At 52.8% G+C, this 20097-nt stretch overlaps 1 protein-coding gene across 1 annotated transcript in view; it reads left to right on the top strand.

Moving 5' to 3' along the window:
• The window catches only part of PKD1 (polycystin 1, transient receptor potential channel interacting), an 83865-nt gene that overhangs the window by 38976 nt on the left and 24792 nt on the right, over positions 1-20097 (top strand). Inside the window, 13 exon segments of the mRNA XM_032704337.1 lie at positions 186-369; positions 3894-4108; positions 5090-5202; positions 5284-5410; positions 6316-6596; positions 7267-8016; positions 9016-9147; positions 10682-10857; positions 11252-11385; positions 11890-15512; positions 16238-16387; positions 18039-18182; positions 18855-19134. Of these exon segments, the coding sequence (XP_032560228.1) occupies positions 186-369; positions 3894-4108; positions 5090-5202; positions 5284-5410; positions 6316-6596; positions 7267-8016; positions 9016-9147; positions 10682-10857; positions 11252-11385; positions 11890-15512; positions 16238-16387; positions 18039-18182; positions 18855-19134 (6309 nt within the window).

The raw sequence follows: 20097 nt of genomic DNA, 5'->3' as shown, positions 1-20097 counted from the left end.
AGTGAGGGATGGGAGGGGATGACTCCTTTGGGGGCTCCCCTGGCTGGACAGGCAGTGTTCTGCACTTCATCAGCGAACGGGGTTTATTGGCTTCAGGACCAGGACGTTCCTGGAGCCTCTCTTTCCAGATTGGCTTGGGACATGTGGCCCAGAGAAAGGACACCACGTTTGTGTTCTTTATGCAGCAGTTCACCCCATGTGCCCCCCCGATGGCTTGGTGTTCCCGGGCAATAACCACTGCTACCAGCTGGTGGTGGAGAAGGCGGAGTGGCTGGAGGCCCAGCGGCACTGCCAGGAGCACGGCAACGGAGAACTGGCTTTTGTCAGCAGCCCCGAGATCCAGAGCTTCTTGGTTGCTCATGTCATCAGGTGAGTGAGGAGGGTAAGGGTCAGGATCACCTAGGGACAGATTTGGCGTTCCAGGGGTCACATCTGCACAGGGGTCCGGAGGGAGGGTCCTGCCGTGGTCCTGACTGAGTGTGGGAAGGTGATGAGAGTGAGGCTGCTGAACAAAGAGGAGGAGCCCTTTGAGCAGAGCAGAGCTTGAACCCTTACTGGCCTTGGCTACTTTCCTTAAAGGCTGTGGAGGGAAGAAGAGGAATGGGGACAGAACGACTGGAAGTCACAGTAGGGAATTGAGGGCACTTGTACCTTGTGTTTGTGCCTGTGGGTGCCTCTGAAATGGTGCAGAGAGGTGCAGGGCCAGGAGTACACGGGGCTGGGCTGAGCACACCTTCCACTTGGGAGTGGCTGTATACTGAAAGAGAGTAGGTTTGGATTGGATATTAGGAAGAAAGTCTTCCCTATGAGGGTGGGGAGGCCCTGGCACAGGTTGCCCAGAGAAGCTGTGGCTGCGCCATCCCTGGAAGTGTCCAAGGCCCTGTCCAAGGTTGGACAGGGCTTGGAGCAACCTGGGCTAGTGGGAGGTGTCCCTGCCCTTGGCAGGGGATGGAACTGGATGATCTGGAAGGTCTCTCCCAAACCAAACTGTTCTGTGATTCCATGATTCTGTGAGTGCAGCAAAATCTGCAGGCTCAGGCTGGACGGTGGAGAGGTCCAGGTGCTCGTGTCCTGAGGCTGACATGAGGGTGAGGATGACAGGAGGGCGAGGGTGACACAAGGGTGACATGAGGGTGAGTGTGACCAGCTCCCTCCCTCAGCAAAACTGCAACTGGATTGTCCCATGTTGACACCGTGGCATCGAGAGCTGCTGTAGCAAAGCCCAGGGCAGTGCTGCAGTCCTGCCTCCCAGACAGGATCCTGCACCCTTCCAGACACAGCTGCAGCCTGAAGCTCAGACCCTTTTTTCCTTTTGTTTCTCATCCTGTTGACTCCTCTCTGAGTTTCAGGCTCCAGCAGCATCTGTTCCACCTCAGGACTGAGCTTTATAAACAGAGAGCACTGCAAGTGTCAGCCTTTGATTAAATCCGCCCCTCTGAGTGCCCTTTCCCCAGCCAACCCTTTTGGGGGGAGGGAGGACAACCAGGAGAGCTCTCAGGGCCTGACAGCCCTTGTCAGCACTCCCAGCTGCAGATGTGGGAGATGGACTCTTCAAAAACACATCCCAGACAGCACAAGGAAGGGAACAGCTGCGTGTGACGTAGGCTTTGAACGGTCCTGCTCGAGGGCTGACAGCCCCTTCTTCCCAAACTGGTGTCCGAGCCCTGTTGCCTTCACACGGGGCTTTATCCTGAGATTGTAAACATGTGTTCCCTGCTCTGGGGCAGAGGAGGCTGTCCCTCTCCCGGGGTTAGGAGCTGGTCACTGGGTGCTCTGGTGTGTCAGGCGTTGCGTGCGGGGCTGACGGTGCACGGAAACCACGAGGGCTCTGAGCCGCCCAGGCTGTTCCCCAGCTGCTGCCCCACGCTGGTCTCCCCCTGGCCCCCTTTATTCCCTGTGTTTATTTTATTAATCCATTCAGATAAACATGCAGGAGGCAGTTCCAGGATGCAGTTTCCCTGATGATAAAAGGCAAAGCGGCCAAGCTGCGGGTTTTTGGAACATGCAGCTTCCATAGCTTCTGATGGGAAAATGGTAGAAGCAGGAAGCTGTTTTCCATTAGAGCAGCAGCACCACTGTCCTCTCCTTCTCTCCTGATGTGGGATGGCCTCCCCAGGAGCAGCATGTGCTGAGTTAGTCTCTCCCTACCTCCAGAAGCAGAGGATGGAACCTTCCAGGGAAACTCATTTTCCCCTCTGGGTAGCACAGGGAGCCCCTCTCCCATTCCAAGCCTCCCCAGGCTTGTTCTGCTCCTGCTCCCCCAGCAGGGTAGCTCGGTCCTTCCTCAGAGGCAGAGGGATTCTCACATCTTGCTTCAAAAAAGTGTGTTCAGAGTCCTCCTGTTCCTCTCTGCAAGGGAACGGGCCAGGCAGTGGGGCAGGATGGAAGCCAGCCAGCAGCTTCTCTTTTAGTTTCTCCCTTTTTTCTTCCCTTTTTTTTTTTTTCTTTTTGCAGTTAGGTCATAGCTGGAATTAGAAAAGGAAAATCTCCACTGAGTTTTCCTGATGGCAGCACGCAAGCAGTTTCCTACCCTGCTCTCCCTAATCCCCTGCCAGTGGTTTGGGAGCAAAACACAGCCCTTATTTACTTTTAAATCATATTTGCAGTGAAAACTACTGATTCACAGAACAGTTATTTTTGTCATCGTTTTTCAGCATGACCTCATGAATCATTTCATCTGGCGTGGGCCTGGGGGTGGAGAGACACCAGTTATCTCCCCAGCCTGCTTTGCAGAGCCGTGGTACCACCCCAGGAGCACACTGGGGCAGGCAAGGTCATGGCAGGATTGATTGCAACCTGCAGGAGGGAGTACGGAGAAGAAGCTGAGGGGTTGGAAGGGTGCAGGATGTTAATATGGAGAAGTTAATATGGAACAAGTGCCTCACTTTCTGCTGGGTGCGATTAGAAACAGTTGTCCAGGCTGTCTGTGGCTATGAAAGACCGCTCAGCACTTCCCACCAGAATCTCTGCTGGGATTCAGCCAGTTTCCAAATGGGGAAGGGACATTTCATATTCCTAAAACAAGCCTGGCAGTTTTGTGTGTATGTGGGGTTCAGCTGCCTGCAGTGCTTTGCCTCTGCTTATCCACCCTGGCTGCTCCTTGGTGGCTGAGGAGCCGGTTGGCTCCAGGAGCTGCATCCAAGAGAACAGGAGCTGCCAGACCTGGCACCACTGAGCTTTGATCCTGCCCTCGTGCCCATTGCACTTGCAGTGGAGAATTGGCAAATCCCCCAGGTCTGCACAGATGAAGCACAAGTTTTCTGGAGGATTCAGCTTTCTCGGACAGTTCTGTTTGACCATAACATTCCTCTTAGGTCAGGACTCAAAACAGGCTCAGAAGAGTCTGTGAGGGTCATTTAAGCTGCAGTGTGGGCAGGTCATGGTAACAGAGTGCTCTGTTCCGAGGGGAGTGAGGTTCAAGTTAACCTGTTCATTACAGAATCATAGAATCATAAAATCACAGAATGATTTGGGTTGGAAGGAACTTAAAGCTCATCCAGTCCCAGCCCCTGCCACAGGCAGGGACACCTTCCACTAGACCAGGTTGCTCCAAACCCTGTCTAACCTGGCCTTGGACACTTCCAGCTTCTCTGGGCAACCTGTGCCAGGGCCTCCCCACCCTCAGCAGGCTTGTGGGACAGAGGTGTGAGGGGCTGTTGGAGAGCAGTGGTGTGCTGTGCAGGGGCTGTTACTGAGGAGCCAGGTTCTGGTGGCAGAACAGAAAGTTACTGAAACCCTTTAGGAACTAAAAGGCTCCATTAAATGCAGCCTGTGACACCCCAATGAAGCTGTTATTATTTTTAGAGAGAACCATAGATGGCAGCTCTCCCAGCTCTTTCTAATACTCATGATTTCCTGAAATCCCCCCTCCCCCTTCATATTTTTTTTTGAAGGAGCCTCGATGTCTGGATTGGATTCAATGATTTTGCAAGCTCTGGAGCGCAGCAAAGAGGGGAAGGATTTAATCTGGAGAGCTGTCAGAACTGGCTGCCAGGAGAACCCCATCCCTCCAACGCTGACCACTGCGTCCGGATGGGCCCGACGGGCCAGTGCAACACCGACCTGTGCATGGCCAAGCACAGCTACGTCTGCGAGTACAAACCCAAAGGTGGGCTCTGCCTCCCCCCCTGGCACCGTGGGCAGGCAGGTCACTGGCACATCCTGCTCTCAGTGACACGTGGCAAGGAAAAGTAGGGCTTCATGGAGAGAGAGGGTCGTCTAGAGCATCACCACAGAACAAGTAGGACTTGTAACAATATTCCCAACAGAGGCTTGGCTGATAGCTTCCAGAAACCCAACTTTAGCCCAAAGGGAAGAATTTGGCCTGCTCCAGTCTTTCCCATCAGCAGAAGGAGGGAGAGGAGTGAAGCTTTGAGGCAGAGCTTTGGAAATAGCTTTTCCCTGTTATTTGAGCAACCTCTGCTGCTGGCAGGAGGCCAGTGGTGATGCCTTGGTGACTTGATGGCCCTCTGTGGCATCATGTACTTTGTGAGATGTTGGGGCCTGATGACTTAAAGGGTGTGAGGTGGTGTGTGCTGTGCAGGTCTGTGTTTATGCAGCTTCCCAAATATCCCAAAGCAGTGTAGGGAGGAATAAACAGCATTAGAAAGGTCATGAAATATGGGAGAAGATTTAGGCCAGAAGGAAGAGCCATTGCTAGGAAGAGGCCACTGGCCCTGGTCAGAGGGGCAGCATCAGTCCCCAGAGCCTGATCAGAGGTGTTTGCTGCTGGTGGAAACCAACTGGTCCTGGACACATTTCCCAGGAAGTCCGGGGGCACAGGGAATATGAGGGGTGTGCTTCGTGCTCTAAAATTCAAAGCAAATAATTAGTTGTTGGAAGGAAGAAGTGTTTGCAAAGTTCCTAGAAGTCAAAATTGCTGCAAACGTGACTTGTGCAGGATGAGAAAGAAATCAAAACACGTGTAAGAAGAAGAAAGGAGGGACAGAGTTACAGAGCTGCTTCTCCAGCACAGCTGGAGTGACAAATGGTCAGGTCCAAGCCCTGCTGCAGCTTTGCAGGGTGGAGGGAGTACCCCAGTCCTTGCTGGGTCTCATGGGCTTTGTTCAAATATCTCCTTTGTAAACAGGAGTTCTCCTAAATGCTGAAAACTTCTTTGAGGGCGATATTGTGTTTGACACACCCGAGGCCGTGAGGAACCTGACTGGAGCTGTGCTGTCAGAGCCATGGCAGGCTGAGGAGGTGAGAAGGGTTTGCTCATCCTGCCCGTGCCCGGGGAGCCCAGGGGGAGACAGGCAGGTGAGAGCTGTGTGTGTTTGGCAGGTGATGGAGTTCCCTGAGCTGGCATTCAGGCACGAGGGGTATCTGACTGCCCTGGAGTTTGTGACACAGGATCTGCATCAGCCCATCCAAGTGAGGTTCCAGGTGCACAGGCCGATGGATGGAGAAGGTGAGGCATCTCCTCAACACTTGTAGGGTTGTGGGAGGGGATGGCATCAGGGCCATGTCAAACTACGTGGCCTTGTGGCCCCTCTGGCTTCAAAGCTTTGACCTTAAAGGCTCAGAGATTTGATTCTGTTTTTTGAGGAGGTCAAAATGCAGGATCTGCGGGAAGGGTTGGACAGCCTGAGACTGCCTTGGAGAAGTGGTTATCCTAAAAAAAATAATAGAGGGAGAAGCCTCTCTCCATGCATGAAGAGAATGTGAGTGAAAGGAGCGTGTGTAGAAGTTAATTAATCTTCTGAGCTGTACTTTTTTGCTTTGGGAAGACACATGTCAAATGGGAATGTGTTCTGGTCCATCTGGCCCCACGGGTTAACAAGGAAGAACATTTTCCTGAGCCCATTTCTTCCTGATGGATGAGATAATCTAAAAAGCCTTTTATTCCTTGTACAACAGCTCAACAGTCACAGTTTTGGCAACAATTAATTCTGCAGCAGAATGTTTGTTGTAGCCGTAGGGTTGGCTGGTTACAAAAGGATCTTTTTTGACACTGACAAGCTGATACTTTGACATGGAAACATTAACTTCAGAAAAGTTGCTTAATGTGTTTTCAAAGTCAGAGCCAGCTCTGCTTTCTCTTGGACTTGCTTTTGCTCAAGCACAGATCTCTTTTAGAGTGCAAATTGGTGTGTTCTCACTGGAAAAGAGACAACTTTGGTTTTAATGATCTTTGTGAATTTTTCCAGTAAAACAAGGCACTTCAGTAGCACCAGCATGTGCTGCAGCTTCAGCTTTTACTAAGAGTGGAGCCATCATCCAAGCGGAAAAAACAGTGGATTTGGAGGAAAGAAGTGCAGCAGGAGTGTTACTTGTGAGAATGGTGATCTCTGCTTTCTTTTTCACTTCTTCCAGACTACCAGGAGGGAAGCAATGCTACGGAACCATTCCACCCTGCTCAGGATGACGGGAACTGGACGCTGCTGGAATGTCCTCCTGGTTTCCAGTGGTGTCATTTGACTGATTTGTGCTCGTCCCACAACAACTGCTGCAACGCAACCGAATGTGCCAACAACAGTTCCTTTGCCAGCAGCCCTGCCCCCGGGGCCCTGCAGCCCAATGACAGCCAACCCAGCTATGAACTCCACCAGGAATTTCTCTTTACAGTACCAGCTGGCCCCTCTTCCCGGTATCAGGTCAGTGTTTACACTAGCTGTTGTAACCAGTGGGTAGGTGGGGCAGTTTTCTCCGGAGGGCTTTGGGTAAATTTGAGTTGTGGCTGATGGAGACACTGAAGTCCACTGAAATGGAAGGATGTGCCCAGTGTCAGACATGCCATGACTCAGCTCTGAGCCAGGGCTCTCTGCAGTAACCTGTTGCCAAGCACAGTTGGTCAGAGAGGTCAAAAGAGGGTGGGGAGGCCCTGGCACAGGTTGCCCAGAGAAGCTGTGCCTGCCCCATCCCTGGAAGTGTCCAAGGCCAGGTTGGATGGGGCTTGGAGCAACCTGGGCTAGTGGGAGGTGTCCCTGCCCATGACAGGGGGTAGAATGAGATGAGCTTTCAGGTCCCTTCCAAGCCAAACCTTTCTGTGGTCCTATGAAAAGGCTGTGCAAATTCTCTGAGCTGTTCCCATGGCATTAACACAGTGGAGATGGAACATAAAGCTGATTTCAGCGTTGGCGCATTTTATTCAGTGTGACCAAGGAGAACAGAGTGGAGAAAGGTCTCCTTGTGCTGTGTTTGGATTAGCAGCTTTTCTATTGGTTTCTCCTTGGCAGGACATCCAGCATCATGCCCAGACAGGAGCTGGATGCTGTGTGCTCTTAACGTGATGCATTAATCCAAAAATGTCTCCACTCTTTGCAGGTCTCATTCAGAAAAGAAAATATCTTTGTCAGGGCTGGGGATGTCTTCAGCATCCAGCACAATGCAGGCTCGGGCTCCTTCCTGCAGTGCCAGCCCAGTGCCACATCCCCATCCAGAACCAACGTGCTCCGTGTGAACTCCTCCGAGTGGGTGCCAGGCCCGTCCGAGGGCTCCGTGGGCCCCCGCTGGGTGAACAGCACCGTGTGCTCGCTGCGTGTCCGCTATGCCGAGGAGCAGCTGGTCCCGGTGCTCAGCCCCCACAACGCGGGGCTGGACCAGCTCGGTCTCTACACGGTCAGAGCCAGCGTGGACAGCGGGGTCTTCAGCGCCAACCTGTCCTGCAGCTTCCGGGTGGCCTCACGGGTGTCGGGCCTGCGCGTCATCCACCCCGCTCCCCAGGGCAGCAGGGTCTACCTGCCCACCAACCACACCACCCTGGTGCTCAAACTGTCCTCGGGGGTGAACGCCACGGCCACCTGGCTGGGGGACAACCGCAGCGTGCCCTTCACGGGGGCCTGCCCGGCGGCCGTGGCACCGCTCACGGCGCAGTGTGCCAGGGACAACAACGACACCTGGTTCGCTGTGGTGCAGCTGAGCGGCCTCAGGGAGGGGCTCAGCACCCACGTGCTGGTGGCGGAGAACGCCGTGAGCTCCCAGAACATCACGGTCACGGTGAAGGTGGAGGAGCCGATCCGCGGGCTGAGGGCCACCCCGGACCCCGAGAGCAGGGTCCTGCTGAACACACGGGTGGTGAGTGGTGGCTGCCGCCCTTAATTTATCAGCTGGGTTTTTAGCCTTCCCCTTTAGCCCGTGGGTGTGTGTTTGGCTCTGGGGAGGCTGGGCTGGGGGGAGCACTGCTTGCTGCTAAGCTCCCAGGCCGTGCTGCCCGCGCTGCTGCAGACACAGGCATGTGGCACACGCACTGGTGCTCTCCAGCAGGAAGGCAGCTTGGCTGTACGTTCCCTTGAATCCCCTCAGAGGTAAGGCAGTACCTCCTGCGAGGGGGATACTGGCTTTCCACTTCCACAGGAAACCAGAGACGTTATGAGAGGCCAGTATTTACCTTCTTTTGACTTGTCAAGACGTTCAGATTTGCTCTACTAAATCCTTACATCAGCTGGCTGAAGCTGCAAAAAAGCTTCGTCCGTCCAAGTCTTGGGGTTCCTCTGGCGTTTCCAGTCTTTTTGTTTTCCAAGCCCCTGTCCCCAGAGCTGCAGCCCTGGGAACCTGTTCAGCAACTGCCCCAAATGCTCTGTTCAAGCTCTGGCTGCTTCCAGCAGATCCTGCACCTCCACCTCTTGGTCTCACCCTTCCTGGCTGCCACGGTCTGCTCAGGAGGCACTATTGGAGTGAGGACAGGGCAGGTCAAGCCCTTCAGCCTTTGGGTCAGGCACCATCCATGGGCGAGGGTCAGAGGCTCAGCTTACAGGTGTAGCTAAAGCTGAGTTGTTTATTTGCAGATATCAGAAGGTTTTTTAGACCTGATCCCAAGAGCAGAGTGCTGGGCTGTGGGAGCAGGGAGTGTGGGGTGTGCTCCCTGCTCTGCTGGTCAGGGTCTGCATTTCTCCATCAGCAGCAGAGCCTCAGACGATGTGTCACCTCTGTGTCATGCTCTGAGGGCACTGTCTGCAGGTGTGAGGTGCCTCCCAGTCTGACCCTGCTCCCTCTCCAGTTCAGCTGGAGATCTCCTGGGAAGTGCTGGGCATGCTTTTCTCTTGCACTAGTATGAAATGTTCTCATGCCTTTCAGAGCTACATCCCTGTGATGGAGGCTGGGTCAGATGTGACTTTCCGATGGACAGTAGATGATAAGCCATCTTTCACTTTTTACAATGTTGTCTTCAACGTTATCTACCAAAGCCCAGCCGTGTACAAGCTTTCGGTAAGCCAAGGCCTTTCCCATGATACCATTTCAGCCCTGGGTTTCCATCTCATCCCACAAACTCAGCGGGAAGAGCAGCAGGGAGAGGAGAAGGCAGAATTGAGCTGAGGTTTTCACTGTGCTCCCAACGAGCTCGTCTGCTATTTCTCATTGAGCTGCTCTTGCAAATGCAAATAGTTCCTTCTGTTCTTCCATTACTTTGCTTTATTCCTCATCTTTGCTTTCTCCTCTTTTCTCCTTGTTCTCCTTTCTGCTCACGGAGTGTCTGTGCTTCCTCCTCCCCAGCAGGAATGAGGCAGGGAGCCCCTATTCTGGGAGGCAGGAGATACGAATTCAGAACCAGGCAGAGGCAAGATGCAAACATAAGACTTCTGTAGGCAGGACAGACCTCCCACAAGCTCTTCTGCTCTCTGTCCTATTCTCCTTCTCCTGATGCAGACTGGAACTGGGTTTTGTCATGGCCCCAGAAGGATGGAGCAGAGAGTCTGGGCCAAGGGAGATGTGTGCTGTGGAGCAGGAGTTTATCTCTGGCCAGAACATCTCTCTGTGTCGTGCCCTGTACTGCCAGGTGGAGTCTGCTCTCATCCAGGGTGCTTGATCCTCTTGCAGGGTGACTTAGCTTCCTGAGGAGACACCAGGCCCAGCTCCAAGGCCACGCTAGCACTAATTTGCTTGGTGCAGCACTAATTTGCTGGGTGAAGCACTGTGCTGACAAGCCTGGGGTGCTTTCACTTACAGAGCTGACAAGGTGCCATTACCCCATGGGGGCACTGGGTTCAGTGTAGCAGAGTCACAGAAACCTAGACATGAACTTCCCTTACACGTTGGGGTGAGACGTCTCTACTCAACTGGGTTTCTGGGATCCCTCTGTCAGCAGCTCCTGCAGGTGAGGAGGTGGCAAGATGCTGTCACCAGCTGCCCTGTCAGTGTTTCATGCCTAAATAATCTTGAGGATCCTGCTCTGTTTCTGTTGTGTCTCTTACCTCTCTTTCCTCCTTGACCCAGCCTTGCTCTCTCTCTCTGTGCCCAACACACCAGGATCCTGGAGGTGCACTTCGTGTGCTTGATTTTATGAGCCTCTCTCATCCCTGCTCTCTGTGCTTGGAGCCACTCATCTGCCCCTGTCCCAAGGTGTCTGTTGTCCCCTTGGTGGCCTGTGCTCAGCAGCTAGAGACAGTGTACAGGGCATGTTGGAGCCAGCACAGGGGTAACTGGCAAGTTCAGAGCCAGAGGAGCCTCTGGATGAGAAGCTCCTCTCTTTCTCTCTTGCTGTAGCACCAGTCCTTCCTTGGACTGACTGTACTGGTGGTTCCAGCAAGAGGTGGCTTTGCCAGGTGGGTGACCTGCCAGCCTAGGCTGCTTTCCAATGCCATCCAGGCTCTTGCCCTGCCTCCCTGCCCCAGGAGCCACTCTCCTCTGCGCTGGCCTGCTCGCCTGCCTGGTGGGACATCTTGAGTGCAGTGAAGCCTCACGCTCAGAGGGCAGCACGATGAGGTGATCCCCAGCACAATCTCTGCCCCACTGTCCTTCCCAGCTCACCGCCTCCAACCACGTCAGCAACTTCACGGTTAATTACAACGTCACGGTGGAGATGATGAATAAGATGAAGAACCTGACGGTGGTGGGTGTCCTGCCAGTCCTGCCCCAGAACAGCACTGTGGAGCTCACGGCGAGGGTGCACGTTGATTCGGCTGTGGAGGCTCTGTTCCTGTGAGTCCTTTGCTACTTCCCCAAACTTAGGACCTTTCTGTGCATATCTTACCTTGCCTGCACTGTTTCTCTACCCAGGGCCAACTGGTCCATCTCTCAGATGCTGCCTAGTTAATTTGAAATCCCTGTGGGTCAGTCAGACTGGCTGGGACCTGTAGTTCAGTTCACTCTTTTAAAGTATTGCAACACTGCTCTAATATTGGGTTCCTCCTCCTCTTACCAGTGCTGTGCTCCTCTCAGCATCAGGCACAGCTACTGCTTTGATACTTGTCGTGCTGCTTCCTATGTTTCTTTTGGAAAACCCAGCCCTGACGTTAAAGACAGGCCAGGATTCCTCTGGGATTTCCATGATTTTCCTGTTGTGCAGTGTAACACTGTTTACCTGTTTTTCCAGGTGGGATTTTGGAGATGGTGTCCAGGAGACATACCTGTTCAAACCTCCCTACAACAAGTCTTTCCTTGTTCCTGATCCCAGTGTCCATGAGGTTGTCATTGAGCACAATGTTTCACACATCTACCAAGACCCAGGTATGGTCAGGAAGGTTCTTTGGGGAAGAAGGGGCTCGGGTGTTTTTGTTGTGAGGGGACTACAAGACACCATCCAATAAAACCAAGGCATGGGAGTCATTACCTTGTTCCTGAGCGAATGGCCAGTGACTGGAAGTCTCCAGTTGCCATCCTCTGTAACTCTGTTTCTTGGAGAGGTTTGGCCACGCTGTAAGAAGCAGGTCCACCACACACAGTCCATTTTTGGGCAGCCTCAGTGGATAGATAGATGAGGGGCAGGGTGAGTGCTGTGCTGGTGGGGAGGGTGGGCAACATGAAGGGTCTGTTCTGTGGGAAAATAGAAAGAAAATCTTTTCTCTGTACCTGTTGGACTGGCTCCTTACTTGGTGTTTGGTCCTCATGCACATGTCCTGGTGTAATTCCTGCTGGTCCTGGGCTGGAGCAGGGAAAGCCCAGGGTGTGCATGGCACAGGGACAGACAGGCATGTCCTCACCCTGGTCTTGCTCTGCTCTCTTCCAATGCAGGAGAATATGCCCTGATGGTTGTCGTGTCCAACCAGTTCGAGAACCTCACACACTTGACCCCAGTTCACGTCCACAGTTACCTGGTTGACGTGAAGGTGGAAGCAGAGGAGGAAGTTTTAGTCGTGAGCCGCCCGGTGACCTTCCGAGCCCATCCCCTGCCATCCCCCTATGGCGTCGTGTACACCTGGGACTTCGGGGACAGGTCCCCCCTGCTCACAGACATCCAGCCTACAGTGACCCACAGCTACGCCCAGAGAGGGGTGTACAACGTCACCGTGACAGCCAACAACACCGTGAGCAGTGTGGAGACAGTGGAGTGCTACCAGGTGTTTGAGGAGATCACCGGGCTCCGTGTTTCCGCGGGCGAGGCAGCAGAGCTGGGAGCGTCTGTCACCATCAACGCCTCCGTGCAGACCGGGGACAGCATCACCTGGGTGTTCGACCTGGGGGACGGGACGGTGCTGAGGAGTCAGGAGCCAGTGGTGGAACACGTGTACATAAAGGACATCAACTGCACTGTGAATGTGACTGCTGTGAATCCCGTGAACTCCATCTCCCAGACTGTTCCTGTTCGGATATTTGTCCTGGAAGTGCTCAAAATAGAGCCAGCTTCTTGCATCCTGGAGCACCCGGACGTGCAGCTCACCGCGTACGTGACGGGGAATCCTGAGGAGTACATCTTTGACTGGACTTTCGGAGATGGCTCCTCCAATGTCACAGTCAGGGGGGACCCTGGGGTGAGGCACAACTTCACCCGAAGCGGGACGTTCCTGCTCTCCCTGACTCTCTCCAGCAGGTTTAACAAGGCTCACTATTTCACCAGCGTCTGTGTGGAGCCAGAGATAGTCAACGTCACCCTTCTCCCTTCCAAGCACTTTGTGAGGCTTGGGGAAGAGAGCACCTTCCAGGTCAGTGCCGTGCCTCCCTACCAGTACCGCTACCGCTGGGATTTCGGGAACAATGAGTCTGCCAGATCGAGTGGGACTGAGGTGACCTACACCTACAAGAACACAGGGGTCTTCCTGGTCACAGTGACCGTCTCCAACAATGTCTCTTTCAACAACGACACAGCATTTGTGGAAGTCCAGGAACCAGTTGGGGTAGCAAAGATTGAGTATAACGGGACAGATGTTTTGGAGCTGAACCAGATCTACCTATTCTCTGCCAGCATGAATGGAACCAAAGTGAGTTACTGCTGGGACTTTGGAGATGGCACTACCCAGCCTGGGCAAGTAGCCACCCACTCCTACAACAGCACGGGCCATTACAGCATTACTGTGATGGGCCAGAACGACGTGAGCTCTAACGAGACCACCATCGACGTCACCGTGAAACGTCGGCTCTTTGGCCTGACCATCAATGCCAGCAGGACAGTGGTGCCACTGAATGGGTCGGTGAGTTTTGTAGCCACCCTCGTGGCTGGCACTGCCATCCGCTACTCGTGGATCCTCTGCGATCGGTGCACTCCTATCCAAGGCTCCTCCACAATTTCCTACACCTTCCGGTCCGTGGGCACGTTCAACGTCATTGTGACAGCAGAGAACAAGATCAGCTCGTTGCAGGACAGCATCTACGTCTACGTCCTAGAGCAGATTGAGGGCCTGCAGGTGGCCAGCGGTGACCTGGTGGAGGACATGTATTTCCCAACAAACAAAACACTCCATTTGCAGGCGGTGGTGAGAGAGGGAACAAACATCTCCTACAGCTGGGTAGTCCAGCGGGATGGCAATGCTGTGCAGACCTCCACTGGGAAAACCTTCTCCTTTAGCGTCCCCGAAGCTGGGAACTACACTGTCTATCTGAAGGCCACCAATATGCTGGGATGTGCCACTGTTAACAGGACACTGGAGTTTGTTGAAAGCCTTGGTCTCCTAAAGCCCTATGCCTTCCCCAACCCAGCTGCTATTAATGCCTCTGTTAACATAAGTGCCACCATAACCAGTGGCACTGGCATCACGTACGTGTGGTACCTCGAGGATGGCTCCTCTCCTGTTACTTCTGAACCCTTCATTATACACTCCTTCCAAAGCCCTGGGGTGATCGAGGTCGTCGTCGGAGCAGAAAACAAGCTGAATTCAACCAATTCAACAATTTCTATCTGTGTAGAGGAGGTTATAGAGGGGCTGAGTATAGGGACAGCAGAGCTGGACTGTAGGTACGTCTCATCAGGCTCCACGGTGGTCTTTGAGGGGGAGCTGCAGAAAGGGACTGAAGTGACCTGGCTTTGGGAGGTGCCCAATGGCACCTTGACTGGCCAGTCTGTGGCAGTCACATTCCCTACGGCAGGGCTTTATACAGTCCATCTGAATGCATCCAATGACATCAGCTGGGCTCTGGCCAGCAGGAATATCTCAGTACTGGACAGGATCCAAGGTCTGGAAGTTCTCGCCAGCAAGAAGGTGGTGGAGCCAGGGGAGCAGGTCACCTTTGTGATCAGGATGTTGTCAGGTACCTCTGTGAGTTACCTGGTGAGCATAAGCGGGGACTACTCTGTGGTGCTCAACGGGTCCAGGTACACCCATGAGTTCACCAAGAGCGGCGATTACCTGGTGACCGTGACCGTGCAGAACCAGATCAGCATCGCACACGCCCAGGTGCTCATCTCTGTCCTGGAGGCCATCCGGGATGTCAGGCTCCTGAACTGCTGCGAGGAGGGCATCCCCACGGGCACGGAGAAGAGCCTCAGTGCCCGTGTGGGGAGCGGCTCCCGTGTGTCCTTCTCCTGGCGGTTCTCCCTGTGGAAAGAGCAAGGTCAGTCCGTGGTCACTGTGTCAGGAGAGAGCGTTTCCTACACTCCAGAAGCTGCAGGGCTGCTTGAGATTCACCTCAGTGCCTTCAATGACTTGGGAAGTGTCAATATCACCAGAACCATCCAGGTCCAAGACCCGATAGTCCAGGTCTCCCTCTCTGCCTCCAATGCCTTTGTCAACAGGACAGCACTGTTCGAAGCCACAGTGGTGCCCAGCAGCAGGAGCGTTGAGTTCTTGTGGAGCTTTGGGGATGGTTCTTCCACTCAAACAACCAGGGTTACAGTGGCCAACTATTCCTACCTGAGCCCTGGGGATTACCTGGTGGAGGTGAATGCCACCAATCTCATCAGCTTCTTCATAGCCCAGCTCACTGTCACCGTCAAAGTCCTGGAGTGCGAGGAGCCGGAGGTGGAGTTGGCCTTGCCCCCCCAGGTGGTCATGAAGCGATCCCAGAGGAACTACCTGGAGGCACAGATTGACCTCCGAGGGTGCATCAAGTACCAGACAGAGCACCTGTGGGAGATCTACCGAGCACCCAGCTGCATGGACCTGGATGACTCCAGCAGGATCCGGCTGCCGAACGTTGACGTGAACAGGCCCCAGCTGGTTATCCCGAAGCTTGCCCTGCAAGTTGGGAACTATTGCTTCATGTTTATTGTCTCCTTTGGAGATACCCCACTGTCCAAAAGCATCTTTGCCAATGTGACTGTGATCCCAAGTAAGCTGGTCCCAATCATTGATGGGGGATCATACCGTGTATGGTCCAACACTCAGGATTTAGTCTTGGACGGGGAGAAGTCCTACGACCCGAACTTGGATGACGGCGAACAGACCCCGCTGTCGTACGAGTGGTCCTGTACGTACTCCTCCAAGGTAAGAGCAGTCTTGCACAGCCAGGGTGACTGCTGGGGAGCTCCAGCTGCACGTCAGCTCCACTACAAACATGTCTGGCCTGAAATAGCTGCTGACTGCAGTTCTGGGGGCTGAGGGCTCTGGTCCCTGTCCCATTAACAGTTAAATGTCTCTAATGCCATCAGGGGACAGAGTTAGACTTCATAGAGGTCAAGTGACCACAAGTTGTGGTCACAAGCAGGTCACTGTCCTCACATGCTGAAGTGGTCTGACCCTGCACTGATGGAGGGGCAAGAGAGAACTGCCCTGCAGATCCTGATGGGAGATCCACCTCAGGAGCACTTTTTGATTGAATGTGGGATTCTTTTGCTTGTAAAATGTCATGTTTTCTATATTTGCCTCAAAATAGCAAGATATGAAGTGTCTGTGGATTAGACCTTTTGAGTTAATGTGAGCTTGTGATTCTTGGCAACGTTTATAAGCTATTTAATGAAGAATTAATTGCTATAAAATAAGAATCTGAAGCTCAGATGAAACACAGGAGTATTCCAAGTACTGTTTACTAACCTGAAGAGTAGGATGATGTGTTTTGTTGTCCACACACGCCCTGTTTCTCCCACCCCAGTGGTGGCACTGCACAGCGAGGTCTGTGGCAGTGACTGTGTGGACCTGAATGTTTTGGCTGTGGACTAACCCGACTTGCACCCGTACCAAGGAGGGTTTGAAAGTTCTTTTCTCCTTGCAAGCAGAGCTCGGCTGCAGGGTGCTCTCTGAATTTCAGTGCCAGTGAAGGAATTGTCACAATTCCCAAAGCTGAATTAGAAGCAGATGTGGCGTACACGTTCGACCTCACCGTCAGGAAGGGGGACATGAGTCCTGAGGCCACCAACCAAACCGTACGTACCACAGACAGCTGTCACTGCTCTCCTTGGGTGCCTGTTGCTGGACACAGCCAAACTGGGAGTCACAGAATTATAGAATGGTTGGGTTGGAAGGACCTTCCACCCCCTGCCATGGGCAGGGGCACCTTCCACTAGCCCAGGTTGCTACAAGCCTTGTCCAACCTGGCCTTGGACACTTCCAGGGATGGGGCAGCCACAGCTTCTCTGGGCAACCTGTGCCAGGGCCTCCCCACCTTCTCAGGGAAGAATTAGTCCCCAGATTTTAGGGCATCTCTGGGGCTCTGTAACTGATCTCATCCAGGTCATTGGCAGGAGGAGACATCGGTATTTCTGTGAGAGAGCCATTTTACAGTCATCTTCCTTGGGCAGCACTTTTTGCTTCTCCTACCAAGTTCTTTTAGTTTCTGTATAGAATCATACAGGTTGGAAAAGACCTTTAAGATCATCGAGTCCCACCGTGGGCCAGCGAAGGAGCCCGGCCGTGGTCGGTGGCTCTCCCAGCACTTTTTGCAGTCTTGGCTCTTCACATGCCACAGCAGCAGGGTCTTCCCTGGTTTTTACCCAGAGAGAGCTTCCTTAGACCTGGTGCTTAATTCTACTGTCAACAGTTCCTCTCTTCTCTCCTTCCAAATTTTTTGAAGGGAGGATTTTCTTAAGTGCATGTTGTTTATGACACATTAAGCCCAAGGCCAAGTGCACCCGCAGCCCGACGGTTCATATCAGGAACGTTCATCTGGTGCACTTGGCAATTAGAGGTGTAGTTACTCTGAAAGTGGAAACTCTTACTGCCGGGGTTTGAAACCAGAGCTGGAGGATGAAAAGAAAAAAATGAAATTGATAGTCTTTCAAGGACATTCCGTACTATCTGGTTTCCATGCGCGAGCGCAAAACAATGATCCCAGTGTCGCAGGAAATTTGCAAATACTGGAGGAATGAATGGAGCTTCAATGCTCTCAGGCTTAATGCTGGGGAATATTTATCCTCCTTTAAGAGTCTGCCATGTTAAACAATGTCTTCATTACTGTCTTTGAATTCCTAATGCTCGTTATGCCAGGACAGAGGGCTCTGTCCAAGACTGGACAGGCCTGTTTCCTTGGGGATTAAAGGAATTTAGACAAAGTACAGGGGTCAGAGCTCAAAAGCTGTTGTGTCTGAGCCACCGGTGCCTCTGCTCTCTCTGGGTGCTCTGCCAGGAAGGTGTGGTAGATATCTTGAGAAGTGCAGTTAGATTCCAGCTAAAACCCTGGAACAACATGCTGCTCTCTGGAAAAGGTGGTTCTTCCATCCCTAACCTACAGCCAAAACAGGGTTTGCTGGGAATTTGGCACAGGGGGCCAGAGGGACATTTTGAAAGCAATTTATGTTGTTAAAGTATAGATAAAGTAAATCCAGAATGACCTAGATTGGCCCAGTTTGGCATTGAGTGGCTCTTGAAAACCAGTGACAGAACTGGGCAGTGTGAGAGCAGTGATGAAGCTTAAATCTGACTGGAAATCCTTTGGGAATCCCTTCTGTTTCCTTAGCATAGGCTGGGCTGGTGCACATCAATTCCCCCTTTCAGAACCGGGTGCTGGGATGTGTCCTTACATTTTAGTTGTCTGTATTTTGGTGTCAGATCTTCTGATGGAGCCTCTTGCTTTCCCAGGTGTTCATCAAGAGGGGAGGAGTCCCTATCGTGTCCCTGGAATGTGTTTCCTGCAAGGCTCAGTCTGTCTACGAAGTCAGCAAGAGCTCCTACGTCTACCTGGAGGGGACCTGCCAGAACTGTCACAACGACTCCAAGCTTGGGGTAAAGTCATTGGTCTTTGCTTCACCTTTGGTAAAGTATTTTTTCTCCATGCTGGTTGGCATTTTGTCTGTTATTCTGGTGGCTCAAGCAGAGGTGGTTTAGTCTCTCCTGATCCCCCGAGTACCTCCTGCCCTCCTCTGATTCCTGATTCCACTCCACAGCATCCCTGCAGCCTGTGGAGTGAAGCAGGTCTCAGAACAGGCAGTCCTGTTGCTCCCAGCAAGCCCAGCATGTCCTTGCCTGGCATTTTCTGCCTGGTTATCTCACTGTTTCTCTTGTTATCACAATTGTACTTTTGTGCTATTAACAGTAACCACCCAGGCCATGTTCAGCTTGAAGCATATAAAACATGGTATCCCGTGGAGACTCCACCAGTCCTTCATTTATTTCCTGTGTTTTGTACTCTGTATTATGAAATATTCTGTCGGAGGGTGATGTAATCCCAGAAACTAAAGTAGATCTCACAGTGGAAATATTCCCACCAGACATTTTGGAAAGGTTCCAGTTCTTGTTGCTGTAGCACACAAGACTAAAGCTGAATTATCAACTGCAAATTTGGCAGACGCTCCCACTAGAAATCTGTTACTTTTTATAAGAGACTCAATCTGAAAACATTTTAAGGACATAACTACAGGTTTAAACAAAACTTCTCCTGTCTTTCCATCCCTGCAGAGATGGGCAGCACACAGCTTTAAGAACAGGTCTCTCATCCTGGACAAAACAACGACCTCCACTGGGGACACGGGGATGAACCTGGTGCTGAGGCCGGGGGCACTGAAGGATGGCGAGGGCTACACCTTCACCCTGCACATCACAGACCTCACCACGGGGGAGGAGGGCTTTGCCTCCATCGACCTGCTCCCCAACCAGCCCCCTACGGGGGGAGAGTGCTTCCTGTCTCCCCAAGGACCCCTCAGGGCGCTCATGACCAAGGTGCACTTTGAGTGTGCAGGTGAGAGCGTTGGGTGGGCACCTGCCAGTTCTCCCTGCCCCTCACAGGCAAAGCCTTCCCACGGCCAGTGTTACCAGATGCTCTTCCCACAGAGGTTTCTTTTGCCCCAAACTCCTACCCCAGGACATTGTTGGCCAGGGCTGAGCTTGGAAGCGGCTTGGCCCATGAGCAGCTTTGTGTCCCCAAATTATGGAGCTCTAAAACTCATGGTAGCAGGCAGGCAATTTTATAAATCTTAATTCCTGTAGATGAATGGTGACATCCAGGCCAGGCCAGCTCTTGGGGAAGAAACTGGTACTTCGATGCAGGAAAAAGAAGATGGTGCCCAAAACTGAGTCACATTTATGTGGGAAGAATCAAAAGACAAATCACTGGGGCCAACTCTGCCATGTGGGCTGGATGTTCCCGCCGGCAGTTACCTTCCCAACCAGCTGCAGAGACAGCAACAACAAGCCCAGCTTTGGAAAAGTGGCCTGGCTGATGTCCCGTAGCCTTGGGCCAAGGACTAAGTGCCTCTGGAAACCAGATTTCCCCAAATGATTAGTGTTAGAGATTAGAGCTGTTTGTGCACAGTGCTGGGAAGCCACGCGGAGAGGGGATGGATGCTACTGCTTCCAGGGGGCTGGTCACCAAGGCTGGGGGAGCAGCAGAGTGTGTTCAGCGTGATGGGGTTGTAACTTCGGGATGTTTTGAGCTATCCAGAATAATGCTGAAATCCATTCCTCTTTGGAACAGTGGGAATTTTAGCTCTTAGATTGTTTTTAAGCTGAAGCGATAGACCAGGACACAGACCTACTGGTGGATGTCCAGCTCAGTGAGCCCTGGCAGAGCCAACACCTTCACTGGGGCTCACTGGCAAACATACAGTGCATTTTCCAGCCCCCATGAAACTCCCCATAATTCCTAGGATCTCCAAGGAAACCTTTCTGCGGGTTTTATCCTTGACTCAGTTGTTCCTGAGAT

The sequence above is a fragment of the Chiroxiphia lanceolata genome, chromosome 16 (genome assembly GCF_009829145.1).
Source record: "Chiroxiphia lanceolata isolate bChiLan1 chromosome 16, bChiLan1.pri, whole genome shotgun sequence".
In the NCBI taxonomy this organism is placed as follows: Eukaryota; Metazoa; Chordata; class Aves; order Passeriformes; family Pipridae; genus Chiroxiphia; species Chiroxiphia lanceolata.
The sequence above is the reverse complement of the archived record's forward strand: the minus strand, read 5'-3'. Positions and strand labels throughout refer to the sequence as shown.